The sequence below is a fragment of the Vipera ursinii genome, assembly GCF_947247035.1.
Source record: "Vipera ursinii genome assembly, chromosome: Z".
Taxonomy (NCBI): domain Eukaryota; kingdom Metazoa; phylum Chordata; class Lepidosauria; order Squamata; family Viperidae; genus Vipera; species Vipera ursinii.
In genome coordinates, this window is record NC_139517.1 from 92,283,637 (window position 1) to 92,297,579 (window position 13,943).

A 13,943-nucleotide genomic window follows, 5' to 3' on the forward strand; every position below is an offset into this window, starting at 1 on the left:
GACACTAAGCTGGCAGGAATAGCCAACCCTCCAGAAGATAGGCTTAAGATATAGAAGGATCTTGACAGACTTAAACATTGGGAGCTATCTAATAAAATGAAATTCAGTGGTGAAAAAGTAAGGTTGTACATTTAGGCAAGAAAAACCAAATGTACAGGTATAGTATAGGTGGTACCTTGCTCAATAGTAGTAACTTCCTGACAGTTAGAACAATTAATCAGTGGAACAACCTGCCTCCAGAAGTTGTGAATGGAAGTTTTTGAGAAGAGACTGGACAACCATTTGTCTGAAATGGTATAGGGTTTCCTGCCTGAGCATGGGGTTGGACTAAAAGACCTCCAATGTCTTCTCCAACTCTATTATTATTATTGTTATTGTTATTCATATTTACCGAAGCCTTGTGGCAGATAAAGCAAATGCAAATTCATTTGTTACTCTACTTTTCCAAAAGAGAATTAGACACTGAATATATAAATGTGTTCCCATGAACGTTCCCTTGAGTTATGTGTACCTATTTTTAACAATACTTACCTGCACTGATTATGGATTCTTTTGGGATGAATACTAATATAGGGTGACACTGTTTTATCTACATAGGATCCAAATCCAAGTTGCAAATCAAGGGAGATATTTTCCATCTTTTCAGATAATTCAAATCCAACAGAATTTAATCGTTCTATATGTCTGTGCATAGATGCAGATACATCAACCAAATAATAAAGATCAACAGGATACTTTTCCAGTGGGCGGACTTTCAGCATAAAACTTGCTTCAGAGCCTAATAATGCAAAAAGAAGAACTACAATCAATACTTCTGAACGTTTGCATTATTTTAAAATCAAATCCTATGCAGAATATTTTTCCAGTTTTACTAGCTTAATTTAGTTTAGGTTTTTAAACTGTAACTAAGCATTAAATATATGGCTGTGTGTTACTTACACAGACATACAGACACATAGACACACCTCTTCTCAAGCGATTCCATTTTCTATGCTTTTCCCATTATCCATAATACTCTCAGTGTCAAAGAGGCAGTTTGGTTGAATAATTATATAATTATATAGCATGTATCTTTAGGTATAGCAATACTTTTGATCTCAGATGTGTACAGGTAGTCCTCGACTTACAACAGTTCATTTAGTGACTATTCAAAGTTACAATGGCACTGAAAAATGTGACATGACCATTTTTCACACTTATGACTGCTGCAGTCATGTGATCAAGATTCAGACTCTGCAACTGACTTGTATTTATGACACTGCAGTATCCCAGGGTCATGTGATCATCTTTTGTGACCTTCTGACAAGCAAAGTCAATGGGGAAGCCAGATTCACTTAACAAAGGTGTTACTAACTTAACAAGTGCAGTGATTCATTTAACCAAATGTCATAAAATCAGGAAAAATTCACTTAATATCTCACTTGCAACAGAAATTTTGAGCTCAACTGTGGTCATAAGTCGAGGACTACCTGTATTTACAAAAACTTTTCAATCCTGAGTGAATGCAGTGCCTTATCAGTATCAGCCCTATTTGCTTTAGGCCTATAGGCAGAATTTAAGCAGAGGGAACAGGATTTAGATATTCAGGTAGAGAAAGCCAAACTTACCCATTTCTCTAAGTCAGGGCTTTTCAACCGGTGGTACACATACCACTGGTGGTACTTTGGCACCTGGCAGGTGGTACGCAACCGTCCTAGACAAGTGTAGCAGGGGAGGGGAATGAGCTGAAGCAGCAGCAGCACTGCACAAGTTTAAGGGAGAGTCATCTGGAGTCATCTGCAAGGCTCGGCAGAAGCCCCAGGATTGGCACGTGCTTCTGCAGGGCTGCTGGGGCAAGACAGAGGCCCCAGGATTGGCGCTTCCGGTGCATCCAGAAGAGAATAACAGGAGGGGAGAGAGATGAGAGGCTATAAAAGGAGCATTTTTGGTGGGATAGGCAGAGGGGGAAAAAGACACTGGGGGAAAGAGAAGGGGATGGTGAAAGATATAGAAGTGCAGCCTTGAGGAGAGAAATCAGCTGGAGGTGCAACGAAGAAAAAAGGAGGAGTGGGGAGAGGATATAAAAGAAGGAGGGGGTAGAAAAGGGAGGATATAAAAGGAGGGAAAAGAAGAGGGGATAAAAAATAAGGAGGTAGAGAGAAGAGAGGATTAAAAGAAGGAGTGGAGAGAAAATAAGATGTAAAAGTAGGAGGGGTGAGAAATTTGTTAAGTAAGTATTGACCCATTTTATGACTTTTCTTACCACATTTGTTAAGTGAATCATTGCAGTTGTTAAATTAGTAACACAGTTGTTAAGTGAATCTGACTTCCCCATTGACTTTGCTTGTCAGAAGGTTGCAAAAGGGGATCACATGACCCTGTGACAATGTGACCATCATAAATATGAATCAGTTGCCAAGCATCTGAATGTAAATCACATGACCTTGGGGGTGTTGCAATGGTCATAAGTGTGAAAAATGGTCATAAGTCACTTTTTTCAGTGCCATTGTAACTTCAAAAAGTCACTAAGCGAACAAATACATAAACACAGAGAACAGTTCATAAGGAAATCAAAGCACAAAAGAAAGCAAATTTGGATCAAAAGGTTATGCCAAGACATAAGATATTTTATGATAGATTTCAGCTTGACTATTTAAAAAATAAACAAGATTTACTGGATGAAGCAAATTTTATTTTTAAACCTATGCAGTTTAAAGTATATAAATATTTGCCTCAATTTGTAAAAGATCTACAATATAATTTACAGCTAATAGTTCAGAGTTGTGAATGAATCTTTATTCATTCAAGCTTGATCAGGAAGTTGGTGTACACAAGTAGTACTCACAAAACAACAAAAGAAGCGTGTTTCTAGCTATGTCCCATTCAGGCATGCATGTAACATCTCCATGGACTTAGAAAAGGGTTGGAATTTGTGTCACAACACTGTGATGTTGCTGCTGTTACTGTAAATCACTTGTTTCCTTCCTTCCAAAATTCTGCTGATTCTATTATTCTAATATTCTAAATATTGTTATTTTTTTAACTGTCTGGCCTACTGCATGTACCATTCTTATGGATGGAATAAAAAATATTATTTCAAAGGCAGTTGCCCACTTGGATAATCCATAACAGATAGAACTATTGTTTTTAAGAGTCACTCAACAAAGAGATAGTGGAATATAAATATAAATAATATAAATAAATATAAATTATTTATTATAAATAAATAATAAACAAACAATTTCCTGTCTCTTACACTAGCACTGATGAAATTATCTAGTTTGGGTAACAAAAGGTCTGTAAGAAAACAAGCAAGCTCAGAGAGTACCAAGGACCCCTCTTACACAATTTCCCAGCAAAGGGGGTGGCAGAGAAGTGACTAAACTATAGTCTAGCATTAATAAGGATAATTCTCAATGAAATTTAATATTTATTTTTATTTATTTATTTAATTATATTTATATACCGCCCTATTCCCTGAGGACTCAGGGCGGTTTACAGGGAATTAAAAATCCAAAATACAAAAATTAAGAACCAAATTAAAAAAAATTAAATTAACCCTGTAGTCAGTTAAAAAAGAACCCCAAATTAAAAATTCCTCCTCAGTCTGGGCCCGAGAGCTCGAAGAGCCAGGTCTTCAGGCCCCGGCGGAATGATCGGAGGTCGGGGGCAGTCCTCAGCTCCACCGGCAGCTGGTTATATATCTGCTCTCCTCCTTTGCTGTGGTCATGCGTTCAGAAATAGTAACTTCTATCTTAGGTTATCAGCATCAGCTATGTATGTCATTTTGCTTTGGCCAAAAAATAAGATGGGAATAAATATTGTATGTGTCTCTCTGCTGGTAGTTGTGTTATCTGGATGTTGAGCAAACTATAAAATTTTACATTGTTTTAAAAAAATGGATGTTTTGTATTCTAAAGATATCATTAAGATGAATGCCATTTTACATCAGGGCTGGTATTTTTTTCCGTAATTGGGGAAAAAGTACAAACCTGCACTTCTATGATAATTAAAAAAAATTAAAACATACTGCATATCCTCACTTATTGTTCCTGCTCCTTTGATAGGAAGTAATAAAAACCATATGTGATTTCAAAATGACCTTTTTCTCCTTAGCACTTCCCCTCTGAATTTATGCAAACTCATTTCATGTAGCAGAATTAGTAATAATCTACTTCATAACACTACTTCAATGAAATATTACTTCTGCCACAACTGTAATTTCCTGTGTTTTGCTAATGATAATAAGAAAATTATGTGGGTTTATATAAACAGACAAACTATGTGGCTTTAGGCAACTCCTGCCATCTTTAACAGGGCTACTGCAAGGCCAGGGACATTGAGATAAACTCATCTATTTTATGCCAATGTCCTTGAAAGAGGATAAAATGTGAAATATGTTAGAAATGTTAAAAGCTGATTTTCAACAAGCTGGAGATTTTTTTTCCTGAAATGTCAGCTGGCTCAGAATCTTATATTCTTTACAATCTTACATAGACATATATTACAAGGGGGTAGAATAGAATAGATAATGAAAAGATTGGCCAAGTCGCCCTGAGAAAGAATCTAGACTTCTAAGATCCTTCTTATTGGTTGAAATCAACTTAAACCTTCTTGTAAGTCATCTACAGGTGGATTTGAGCTATAGCATTAGCTTTGCCATAGTCAACATACATTTTCATATGACTATGTGCATTTCTGCCTTAGAACAGCTTAGGTGCATGAAGGTCTATGTGCATGCACAGAAATCTGGTAAAACTGAGTTTATCCAACCCATCATAGTTAATCTAGTTTAGGTTCCTCTTTGCAGATATTCATGTTCTATGTGTACTTATAGTTCCCCAAGGTGGAAATAAAACAAAGATGCTATGAATGGAACCAGCAGCAAAGCTCCCTAGCCCTTTAACAGCATTATTGGCTTTTACTGAACATACCTGTTCCTGCCACAAATGTGAATAGGTAGTCCTCTACTTACGGCCACAATTGATCTCAAAGTTTCTGTTGCTAGGCAAGGCAGTTGTTAAGTGAGTTGTGCCTCATTTTAAGCCACAATTGTTAAGCTAATCACTGCAGTTGTTAAGTAAATCATATAGTTGTTAAGTGAATCTGCCTTTCCCCATTGACTTTGCTTGCTTGATTACAAATGGTGATCATATGACGGTGGGACAGTACAACTGTCATAAATATGTGCCAGTTGCCAAGTGCTTGAATTCTGATCATGTGACTATGGTGATGCTGCAACAGTTGCAAGTGTGAAACCTGGTCATAAACTTGAACAGTCATTAAATGAATAGTTATAAATCAAGGACTACTATAATCTTTTCCCAAGAGGAAACAATTTGGTAGTTTTCACTGATAGTACTGTAGATGTTTAAGTCTATGGAAACTTCACATGCTAATTGAGCACACTGATGCATTTTTAAATTTCCATGCCCTGGAGAATGTGCACAGCTGATTGTTTGTCTACTCTAGGATACTGTGTGTGATTTTGTGTGAAGTAATAGAGGACTGTAAAAGAATGCACCATTAATAGAAGTACCTGCAAAGTGTCAATTGAGCCACATTTGCTTCAGGATCCATTCTGGATAGGTCACCAGGACAAGAGATTTTTGAATTTCTCTCTAGCTAGTTCCCTGGAGATGGGCTGCAGTACTAGTCCAAAGCCTCAGAAGACAAAAATCTCTGGTCCTGGTGACTGACACAGATCCTGAAACATTTTCCTGGTACACGAATATTCATCTACATTTGTTTCTTCTATGCTTTCTCCATGACTGCAAAAAAAGTATTGGTACTTTCCTTAATTCTACATATGTTGAAATAGCCAGAAAATCTACACTGGTTGCAACATTCAAACAATGTATTTGTTATGATAATGCCAGGTGGCTGTAATAACTGAGCTACCCAAATGCTGGAATGAGAACTGTCTTTAGTGTTGAGGAATGACAGCTGTCACTAAAATCAGTACAGATATGGAAAAGGAGCTCTGCATACATCCATTGAAATGCACAATGCTAATTTATGTATTTATTAGATTTATACTGTGGTCAATTCCACATGACTCTACACTAATCTTGCAAGGTGATGCCCACTGAAATACTATAGTTATGAAAACACATTTTTTCAAGGAGCTAATAAATTAAATATATTATACTTTCTTTGATCATAGTGACTGAGAAAACTAGAAATTAGCCCTTCAATGCAGCTGGAATCAACTTAAAAAATATTATTGTAAGCAAGTTAATTTACCAAGAAGAATGAGCAGTCCTGGTACAATGCACTAGACCAATAATGAATTGTGTTGATGTTGAAAACAATAATATTTGGGTAGGGAAACTGTAGGCAGATGAATAACAGTCTGAAGTTCCCCTTCACTTACAAAGGATTAGGGACGAGATATATGTTTAGCAAGATAATTCTGCTATAGTTAAATGGTAGCTCAAAGAAAATCTTTTATATGCATCTGGTTCATACATCTATATTTTTTGGAGCTAGGTTTCCGGACAAACCAGAATTTTAAAGCTCAAATTACATTTTTACAAATGAAGTTAACCAGAGCTCCCAAACTTCTAGATAACTCCCACAAACTGAATTAGCTTTTCAGAATGCAGTTTTTGCTTTCCTTAATTGTAATCATCAAATTCCTAAGTTTCCAGACCAAGAGCATTCTGACAGTGGCATAGCGTGGGGGGTGCAGGGGCCCCCGGCCGCACCCGGTGCAACATCTGGGGGGGCGCGCTCGCACTGAGCTGCTCAGGGAGCCCCAAGGGCTGGACAGAGTTGGCTTGGCTTCGCTCTTGAGCTGCTCTTTCTTGCAAAGCGAAATGAGTCCGGCAGGTGAGATGGGCGGCCACATAAACTGAATAAAATAAATAGAAGCGGCCAACTCTCCGCCCAGGCTCAGGCCAACCGCAAGTGCCCCGCAGGCGCCCCGGCAGGCTTGGCCGAGCGAAGACGGACCCGCCGGCCGGCCGGCCTAGCTTCGTGCACATGCGTGGCTTTATTTAGCAGGGCTCACGTGCGAGCTTGAATGCAGCAGCTCTTGCAGGTCGGAGCCCTGCCCAGCCGCCCTCGAGAGGGACCCGGAAGCATCCCGCATGCGCGCGACTCTTCTTGGAAAGTCTACGCCGCTGCGGGGCGCGTCTTTTCGGCGGTGCCGTGACGTCACCGCCCGACCGACCCTCTATTTCCGCTTCCGGTTGCCTTGCCCCGGGTGCTGACAACCCACGCTACGCCACTGCTTTCTGAATAGACAATTATTTCTATTTTTGTATATATTAACATACCTTAGCACCTATTTTGCATTAAACAAGCTTATATCTACATATTCTTAATCTGAATGAGAGCAGGATATTTGCAGCAAACAAGTCTGCATCCTATTCTGAAATTATATTGCCTCCAAGGTGCTTCAAATATTCTCATATGCATCAATAGCTGCAACATGGACTAGAACATGTAACCTTATTGGTTGACCCCTTGTGATTCTCATTCAACTTTCTAATTCCCACAGCCTCATCCAAGTGGTTGATCACTGATTGCCTTTTCTGACAATCCTTCCTAATTCACATACAGTGCAGATATTACTCAAGAGTCTCAAACTAATGAACATCCCATCAAGTGGTCTTTCAGAAGGTATACATAAAGCATCTAGATGCTTAAGAGAAAACAACAATCTATTTAAAAAGTTTAAATCATATCTAAATATGTATATATGACAGGAAACTTTGCTATGCCATAGCTATTGGATTTGTAAGCTGTTCCCAATGCATTGTAAACTCAGCCTATTTTGCTTTTATTTTTTCCCCACCACCTGCAGAATGCAGATCCTTTTTGGAGTTTGCTGTCAAGTGAGTATGAAACAAAATTGGAAATTGGGAGCGTGGTGAGCAGTCAGTGATCCCACTGAATAAGCAAGGCATAGAAGAAATGCATTGGAATGTAGATTCCAACCAATGAGAAGGGATGAAAGTGTGGGGGGGGGAGGGGACTGGTTTTCCAAGTTTGCAGAGCAGCTGGAATATTTTGCTCCTGGCAATACATCAAGGCTAGTTTGCAGCCAGCACTGAATGAATGACAGGCATTGTGCAGCAAAAGTGAAGTATAATGCTTACTGGTAGATCTCAATGAAGGAGAATATTTGTAGCTCAGAGTTGAAATAGAGGTTCTTAGTGCTCTCTGAGCTTGCTTGTTTTCTTGCAAACATTTCATCACCCTAACTAGGTAACATCGTCAGTGCTAGTAAGAAGGTGCTGTTTGCTGTCAGTTTATATTCTGGTGTCTTGTCTGTCTAGGTGGGTGGGGGCGGTCTTAGAGATTCTTTGCTTGGGCTGTTTACTAATGGCTCTGTGGCAGTAATGCTTACTTGATTGTTGGTCTGAAGTTGACCTTGGAGTTAATCTATGCTGATCTGAGTAGATCTGGTAGATCTCTACTGTTTGTTTATATGTGTGTCTTTCTGTGTGTATGTGCATGCATGCGCTCATAGGCATTCACGCATGGGAAGGGAAGATGCTTATTGGAGTCAGAGTCAAGTTTCACACCTGGAAGAATATTCCTGTCTTCAATTTAAGAAAATAAAATCTACCTAAGAAATATAGGCAATGTAAACAGTGTCATTTACAAAATTTGAATGCAGAGATGAGTAACTAAATATAGAGTGATTCAGTTTAATTATCCAATTTTGATGAATGGTTAGTAGAAATTAAGACAATGGATAATAGCAGCAGCCAGGCTCATTAGCTATTTAAGAAGATGGCAAGAACATTAAAAATTGTTGGAACCAATTATTGTAAGTAATTTTAGTCCAAGTACACAACTAACTGAATTAGTGTATCTAAAAGATTATGCAGTTGTAGTTTTTGAATAATTTAGAATCCTTTCATTTGTTTTCTAAAAACCAAGCGAATCTTCAGAATCTATTTTTGATTATGTAAAAACATATTAGATTTTTTATCCAAGGTGCTTTATCTTCAGTCTCCTAGATTGTGCCAAAGACAAAATGTAGTTTTTAAATTAAAACAGTAATTCTGATATCCAAACCTGGACGCAGCTGCACTGAAGCTTCTCCTGGGATAACCTGAATATTAGCCTCATTGCTGGGCATTGTTACATCAATGTTAGGACTTTCTATGAAATCTGGCTTGCAGCCTCTTTGGATTAAATGTAAAACTATGTCACATCTTTCTTTCAGTTTTGCTTCAGCCATGAAATCCTGTTGGAATGTCGGGGGGGGGGGGAACAAAATACATAACAAAATTATAAGAAGTTGGGAGAACTTTCATTTTCAGAAAATATAACATCATATAAGCAAAATGTTATTATTCCAAACCAACAATAAAGCCAACATAACCAAACCATATATAATACTACTGTTTTTGAAGACAGGTGAGATAGTGTTGCACATTGCAACAAAATTGACGAGGGTGGGAATAAAGCACATATTTTATTAAAAAATCAGCATCAATAGTAGTAAAGGTAAAATACATAACCTTAAGACAAAGTACAAATGCTGGTATTCATCTTTAATGTCTGTAATAATAGATGAAAAGGATAAAAGATATAAAGGATAATTTGGAGCTACTTGAGTCTGGCAAATTGGAAGCCCATTCATGTGCCCATAAGAAAGAAGATGAACTTTATAGAATTCTTCATTAAGCAGATAAAAAATATTTCTCTCTTTTCTTTTGGACAAAGCACTAAAACATTATTATTTCAGACTATTTTTAATTAAGAGAGCATAAAGAAGGTTATTTCTACATGTTATTCTGCCAAAGAGTTGGTTATTTATTGGAATATTGAGGCAACTAAAACCTTGGATAAGAATTCATCTTAGTGGCCTCTACCTATCCACTGATTCAAGATAGCTCCCTACTTTAATGAAGAACTTTATTAGATGAAGTAGCAGAGAAGATATTTTTTATTTACTTATTGAATTTGCTTGCTTACTCCATCACTGTAATGGAGTGATGCTGTTAAAAAAAAGAGAATATGGGAAAGAGGTTAGTTTGAGCCTACCATGGCTTTTGTGTGTATGTGCTTCAAAGTCAGTGTTCAAGTGAGTTTTGTGTATTTTGGTATATGTGTATGTGCCTTCAAATCAGTGTTGACTTCTGGTCACTGGAATTTGCTAAATGTGAGAAATCCCAGGAATTTCCCAAGCATCATCCTATCAAAATTGAAGTGTTGCAAAATCCTACTGTATAGGTGAAGGAAAGGTAAACAAATAATAGCTGACTAATGCAAAGAAACTGTTTACCTCTTGTACACACCAACCACATTCAGGACCCACTGCAAGACAGGCAGTACATGTTGCTGCATTTGATACGACACATCTGTTGTCTGCTACAAAAAGAAATAAACTATTAAACTAATTGCAAACATTTGGAGGACCAAGGCATAATTTATAAAATGTTAATCCTTGTACTTATGACGTCTTTTATTTTAGAAATAGCCAGCTCTACTGGAAAGCATGAAGATGATATTATCAGCATTTTGATTTTAATCAAAATAGGAAGTGATACAATCATAACAGACGACAACATTCATGATGAGTTGGTGGTCGAAGGTATTAGAAACTTCAGATTTGGAGTAAGGTTGTCATCCTCTCTTTTTGAAAAGCAACCAAGCAAGTAAAGCATCAGAACAATTTTGGTGACTGAGAAGTAATATCTTTGCGTTATTTTGGGAGTTTGTGCTTGCTTCTTTATCCTCAAGCCAGGGATAAACAATGTTTAGCACTAGAGAAGCTATTAAATTACAGTTCCCAGCATTCATTCTTCTTAAGGATGATAAGCATTTTTGATCAACAGCTAGAATGTCATATGTCACTTACTCTGATTCAGCCAGTAGCTACATGGAATTTGGTTCCTGCTAGGTTCATTTATAGCAATTCTGCTACAATTATACCTTTCCCAACATACTTGTTGAACTGGCAAGCTGAAGAAGGCATCGAGTACATATTTCATAAAAATCCAACCGCTTCCTAACATTACTATTATATCTACTATCTACCATTTTTTGTAAATTTAATCATAACTATAATTTGCCATAAATGGAGCATTTATGTCTCAGATTAAAAAGCTGCTCTAATTTGGCTACGTTACTGTGACTACTACCGTTTATTTCCAAACCATATCCCTTGTATATTTGATATGTTGTTAGAAGTTTGTACTGTACTAAAGGACAGCATGCCATCAACTATTTTCATCCCTTTGTCAGAGGATTCTGGAAGACAGCCATTGAAATATAATCTGTTTTGTGTTCAGTCACTTTGCAGAGTTTCAGTATAGCAACCATATCCATAGAAAATGAAAATTAAAAGGTGCATTTATTTCAAATTCTATAACCGCAATGGTAACATTTTGTTATTAAATGATAGGTCTCTTTTTTCAGCATGGGCCAAACATGAAATGAAAGAAGCCAAAATATCAATGATTCTTTTCATTAAAGAGTGAGTGCCTTACATTAAAAACAATTCTGAAATTAGGGCAGGCCAAAACACCCTTCCAAAATATATTTTGATAATATGTACTCAATACAAACAACTCAATTACAAATAACCACAGAATCTCATGGTTTAAATGTTTCTAAGTCTTCAATTTCAGTCTGTTTATTCAAATTCATATTTGAAAGATAATCATGTTACATAATATTTACTTATTATTTCAATTTATATGCTGCATTATTTCTAGCATGATTAAAAACTTAAAAAATAATATTACTTAGTTTTGTCTCTATCACCAACTTTATGTAGTTCACCAAAAGTTAGATCACTGAAATATATAGTGTCTTAAAACATATTATAGGGAAATATATATCAATAAGATGAATTATTCTCAAACAATTAGTCCATTTAATTTAGTATGAACACTATTTGTGTTCTCTAAATTGTTGCCCTCCCAAAGTGTTGGCCAATACTTTCTAATATCTTCTTCCAGCAAGCCCATAGTTGAAGGCAGGTCTTTCCAGTAACAGGCATTAGCTGTCTAAAATCCCAGAAAGGACATTATCCCAGCCCTGTTTAAGAAGCCATATTATAGATAATATTATAGGCTCAGGCGCCTCCTCTCTGACTCAATGAGGATATAAGGGGAATGGAAGATAAAATATAAAAATACTTGGAAGATTCTATCATTACAACCTATATCATTAAAGGATACTGTAGCCAGGGCTTTTTTCCTCATAGAAAGCTCAGAGTTCCAGCACCTTTTTTTTGCAAAAAAAAAAAAAAGCTGCCTCTATTGGCTTTGGAAAGCCTATTGCAGTCTTGGCTCTTTTTTATGACTCATGGACTTCAACTCCCAGAAATCCTGAGCTAGCCACACTGAGGGGAAAGAGAGAGTTTTCCAAGCTGAGCCATGCTGGCTCAGGAATTCTGGGAAGTCCTTGAGTCATAAAAGAGCCAAGTTTGCCTACCCTGCACTAGACGAAATTAAAATTATTTACAAGGTTACTTCTTTAGGAACTTAACTTTTAGAATCTAAAAAAGCTAATTCAAAAAAGCCAACAGAAAAGAACCTCACATTTTTCATCTTCTTCTGTCTTTTGGAAGGTAAAATTAGATAACAAAATAATCTATTTCCTATGTTAACATCTCTTCAATGAAATCAATAAATCAATAAGGAAAGAAATGAGAAACATTTTTCTCAATGTAATATATCTAATTTAGCTGATGCTAGAAAAAAATAGTATCTTTTCTAAATACTCTTGAAAACTATTTTGAATCTATAAACATCTATTACAACTAAACTACTTTAAAACAATTCTTAAGAATGAAATATTCTTAATTTGGACTTTACTTTTACTGTTCGGACTGTTGTGTGTTTTGAAAAATAGATTATTTAGAATCTAGTTATGTTGCACTTCAGTCTTTAAATAATTAACCTAGTATATACATAACAATATATGATGTTTTCCCTGGTGAGCTTAACATCAATAACAACATTTATTAAAAAGGCTAAAATAATTTCTGGTGGTATTATCTGTACATTAAAATTTTGTTTATTCACAATCTTTCACTTTTCACATTCTGGGAAAGCAGTAGTCATGTATCCTAGCAAAAAATGTTACATATGCGCATAAGCATGGTCAGTGGCATATGCCTTTTTAAAAATATCAAACATGCAAAGAAATAAAAATAAGTCCAAAATATCTGTATTACATCCACAAATGCCAACTTTGCAACCAATATTTCTCATCCATAACTATGGCACCCTAAGGATACCTGCATACATGCAAATGCTTCTCTGGGATCAGTAACGCAGCAGGGATTGCTTTTTCCTTTCAATAACATATACCTAAAACCAGTTTATTGCATTTGGCAATTGTACTAAAAAAAATCTCATTGCCAACCAATATAATTCATTTAATTTGAAATCAAGTGAAAAATTGATTTAAATTGTTTTATTAAAACAAATTAATGGCAATTCTTTTATAAGAAGTTGCCTCAAGCAAAATGAGTTTGACATGCCTGCTCTAGATAGCTGAATGCTCCAAAATAAATTCTAGACGTCCTGTACATGCAGCCTACCAAGCACCCTTGGACAGAGCACAGACTTTTTAAAAAAATAATAATAATAAAATCACCACCACTGCCCTGAAAGTCATGTTGCCTAGTGCCTCCATAGCTTACCATGACCACGAGCTCCAACACTGTAGATTTATTTATTTATTTATTTATTTATTTATTTATTTATTTATTTATTTATTTATTTATTTTAATCCCATTTATATCCCGCCCTTCTCCGAAGACTCAGGGTGGCTTACAATCTAAGCACAAATCAAATGTGCTTAGCAATAGCCTTCATTCTATGTATATGCCTGCTTATTAGGGCTTTCGCCCCCCCCCCCAGCGGCATTATGCTCCTCTAGTCACCAAATCATTGATTAGCCCACCAGCATTCTTTTGCAGACCACAAAGATTTTTAATTTATCAGTGTGGGCCTTTCCCTTCTACAAGTTGCACAGAT

The 13,943-nt window shown here is 36.5% G+C and overlaps 1 protein-coding gene across 2 annotated transcripts in view; it reads right to left on the reverse strand.

Moving 5' to 3' along the window:
- The window catches only part of ITGB8 (integrin subunit beta 8), a 45,227-nt gene that overhangs the window by 17,196 nt on the left and 14,088 nt on the right, over window positions 1-13,943 (reverse strand). Inside the window, exons 2-4 of one of the 2 annotated variants that reach the window (XM_083379395.1) lie at window positions 10,232-10,314; window positions 9,016-9,187; window positions 532-778 (exon numbers count right to left, since the gene is read on the reverse strand). In XM_083379395.1, the coding sequence (XP_083235521.1) occupies window positions 532-778; window positions 9,016-9,187; window positions 10,232-10,314 (502 nt within the window). Of the gene's footprint in view, window positions 1-531; window positions 779-9,015; window positions 9,188-10,231; window positions 10,318-13,943 lie in introns of both variants that reach the window. The other variant, XM_083379394.1, reaches the window with a different exon arrangement.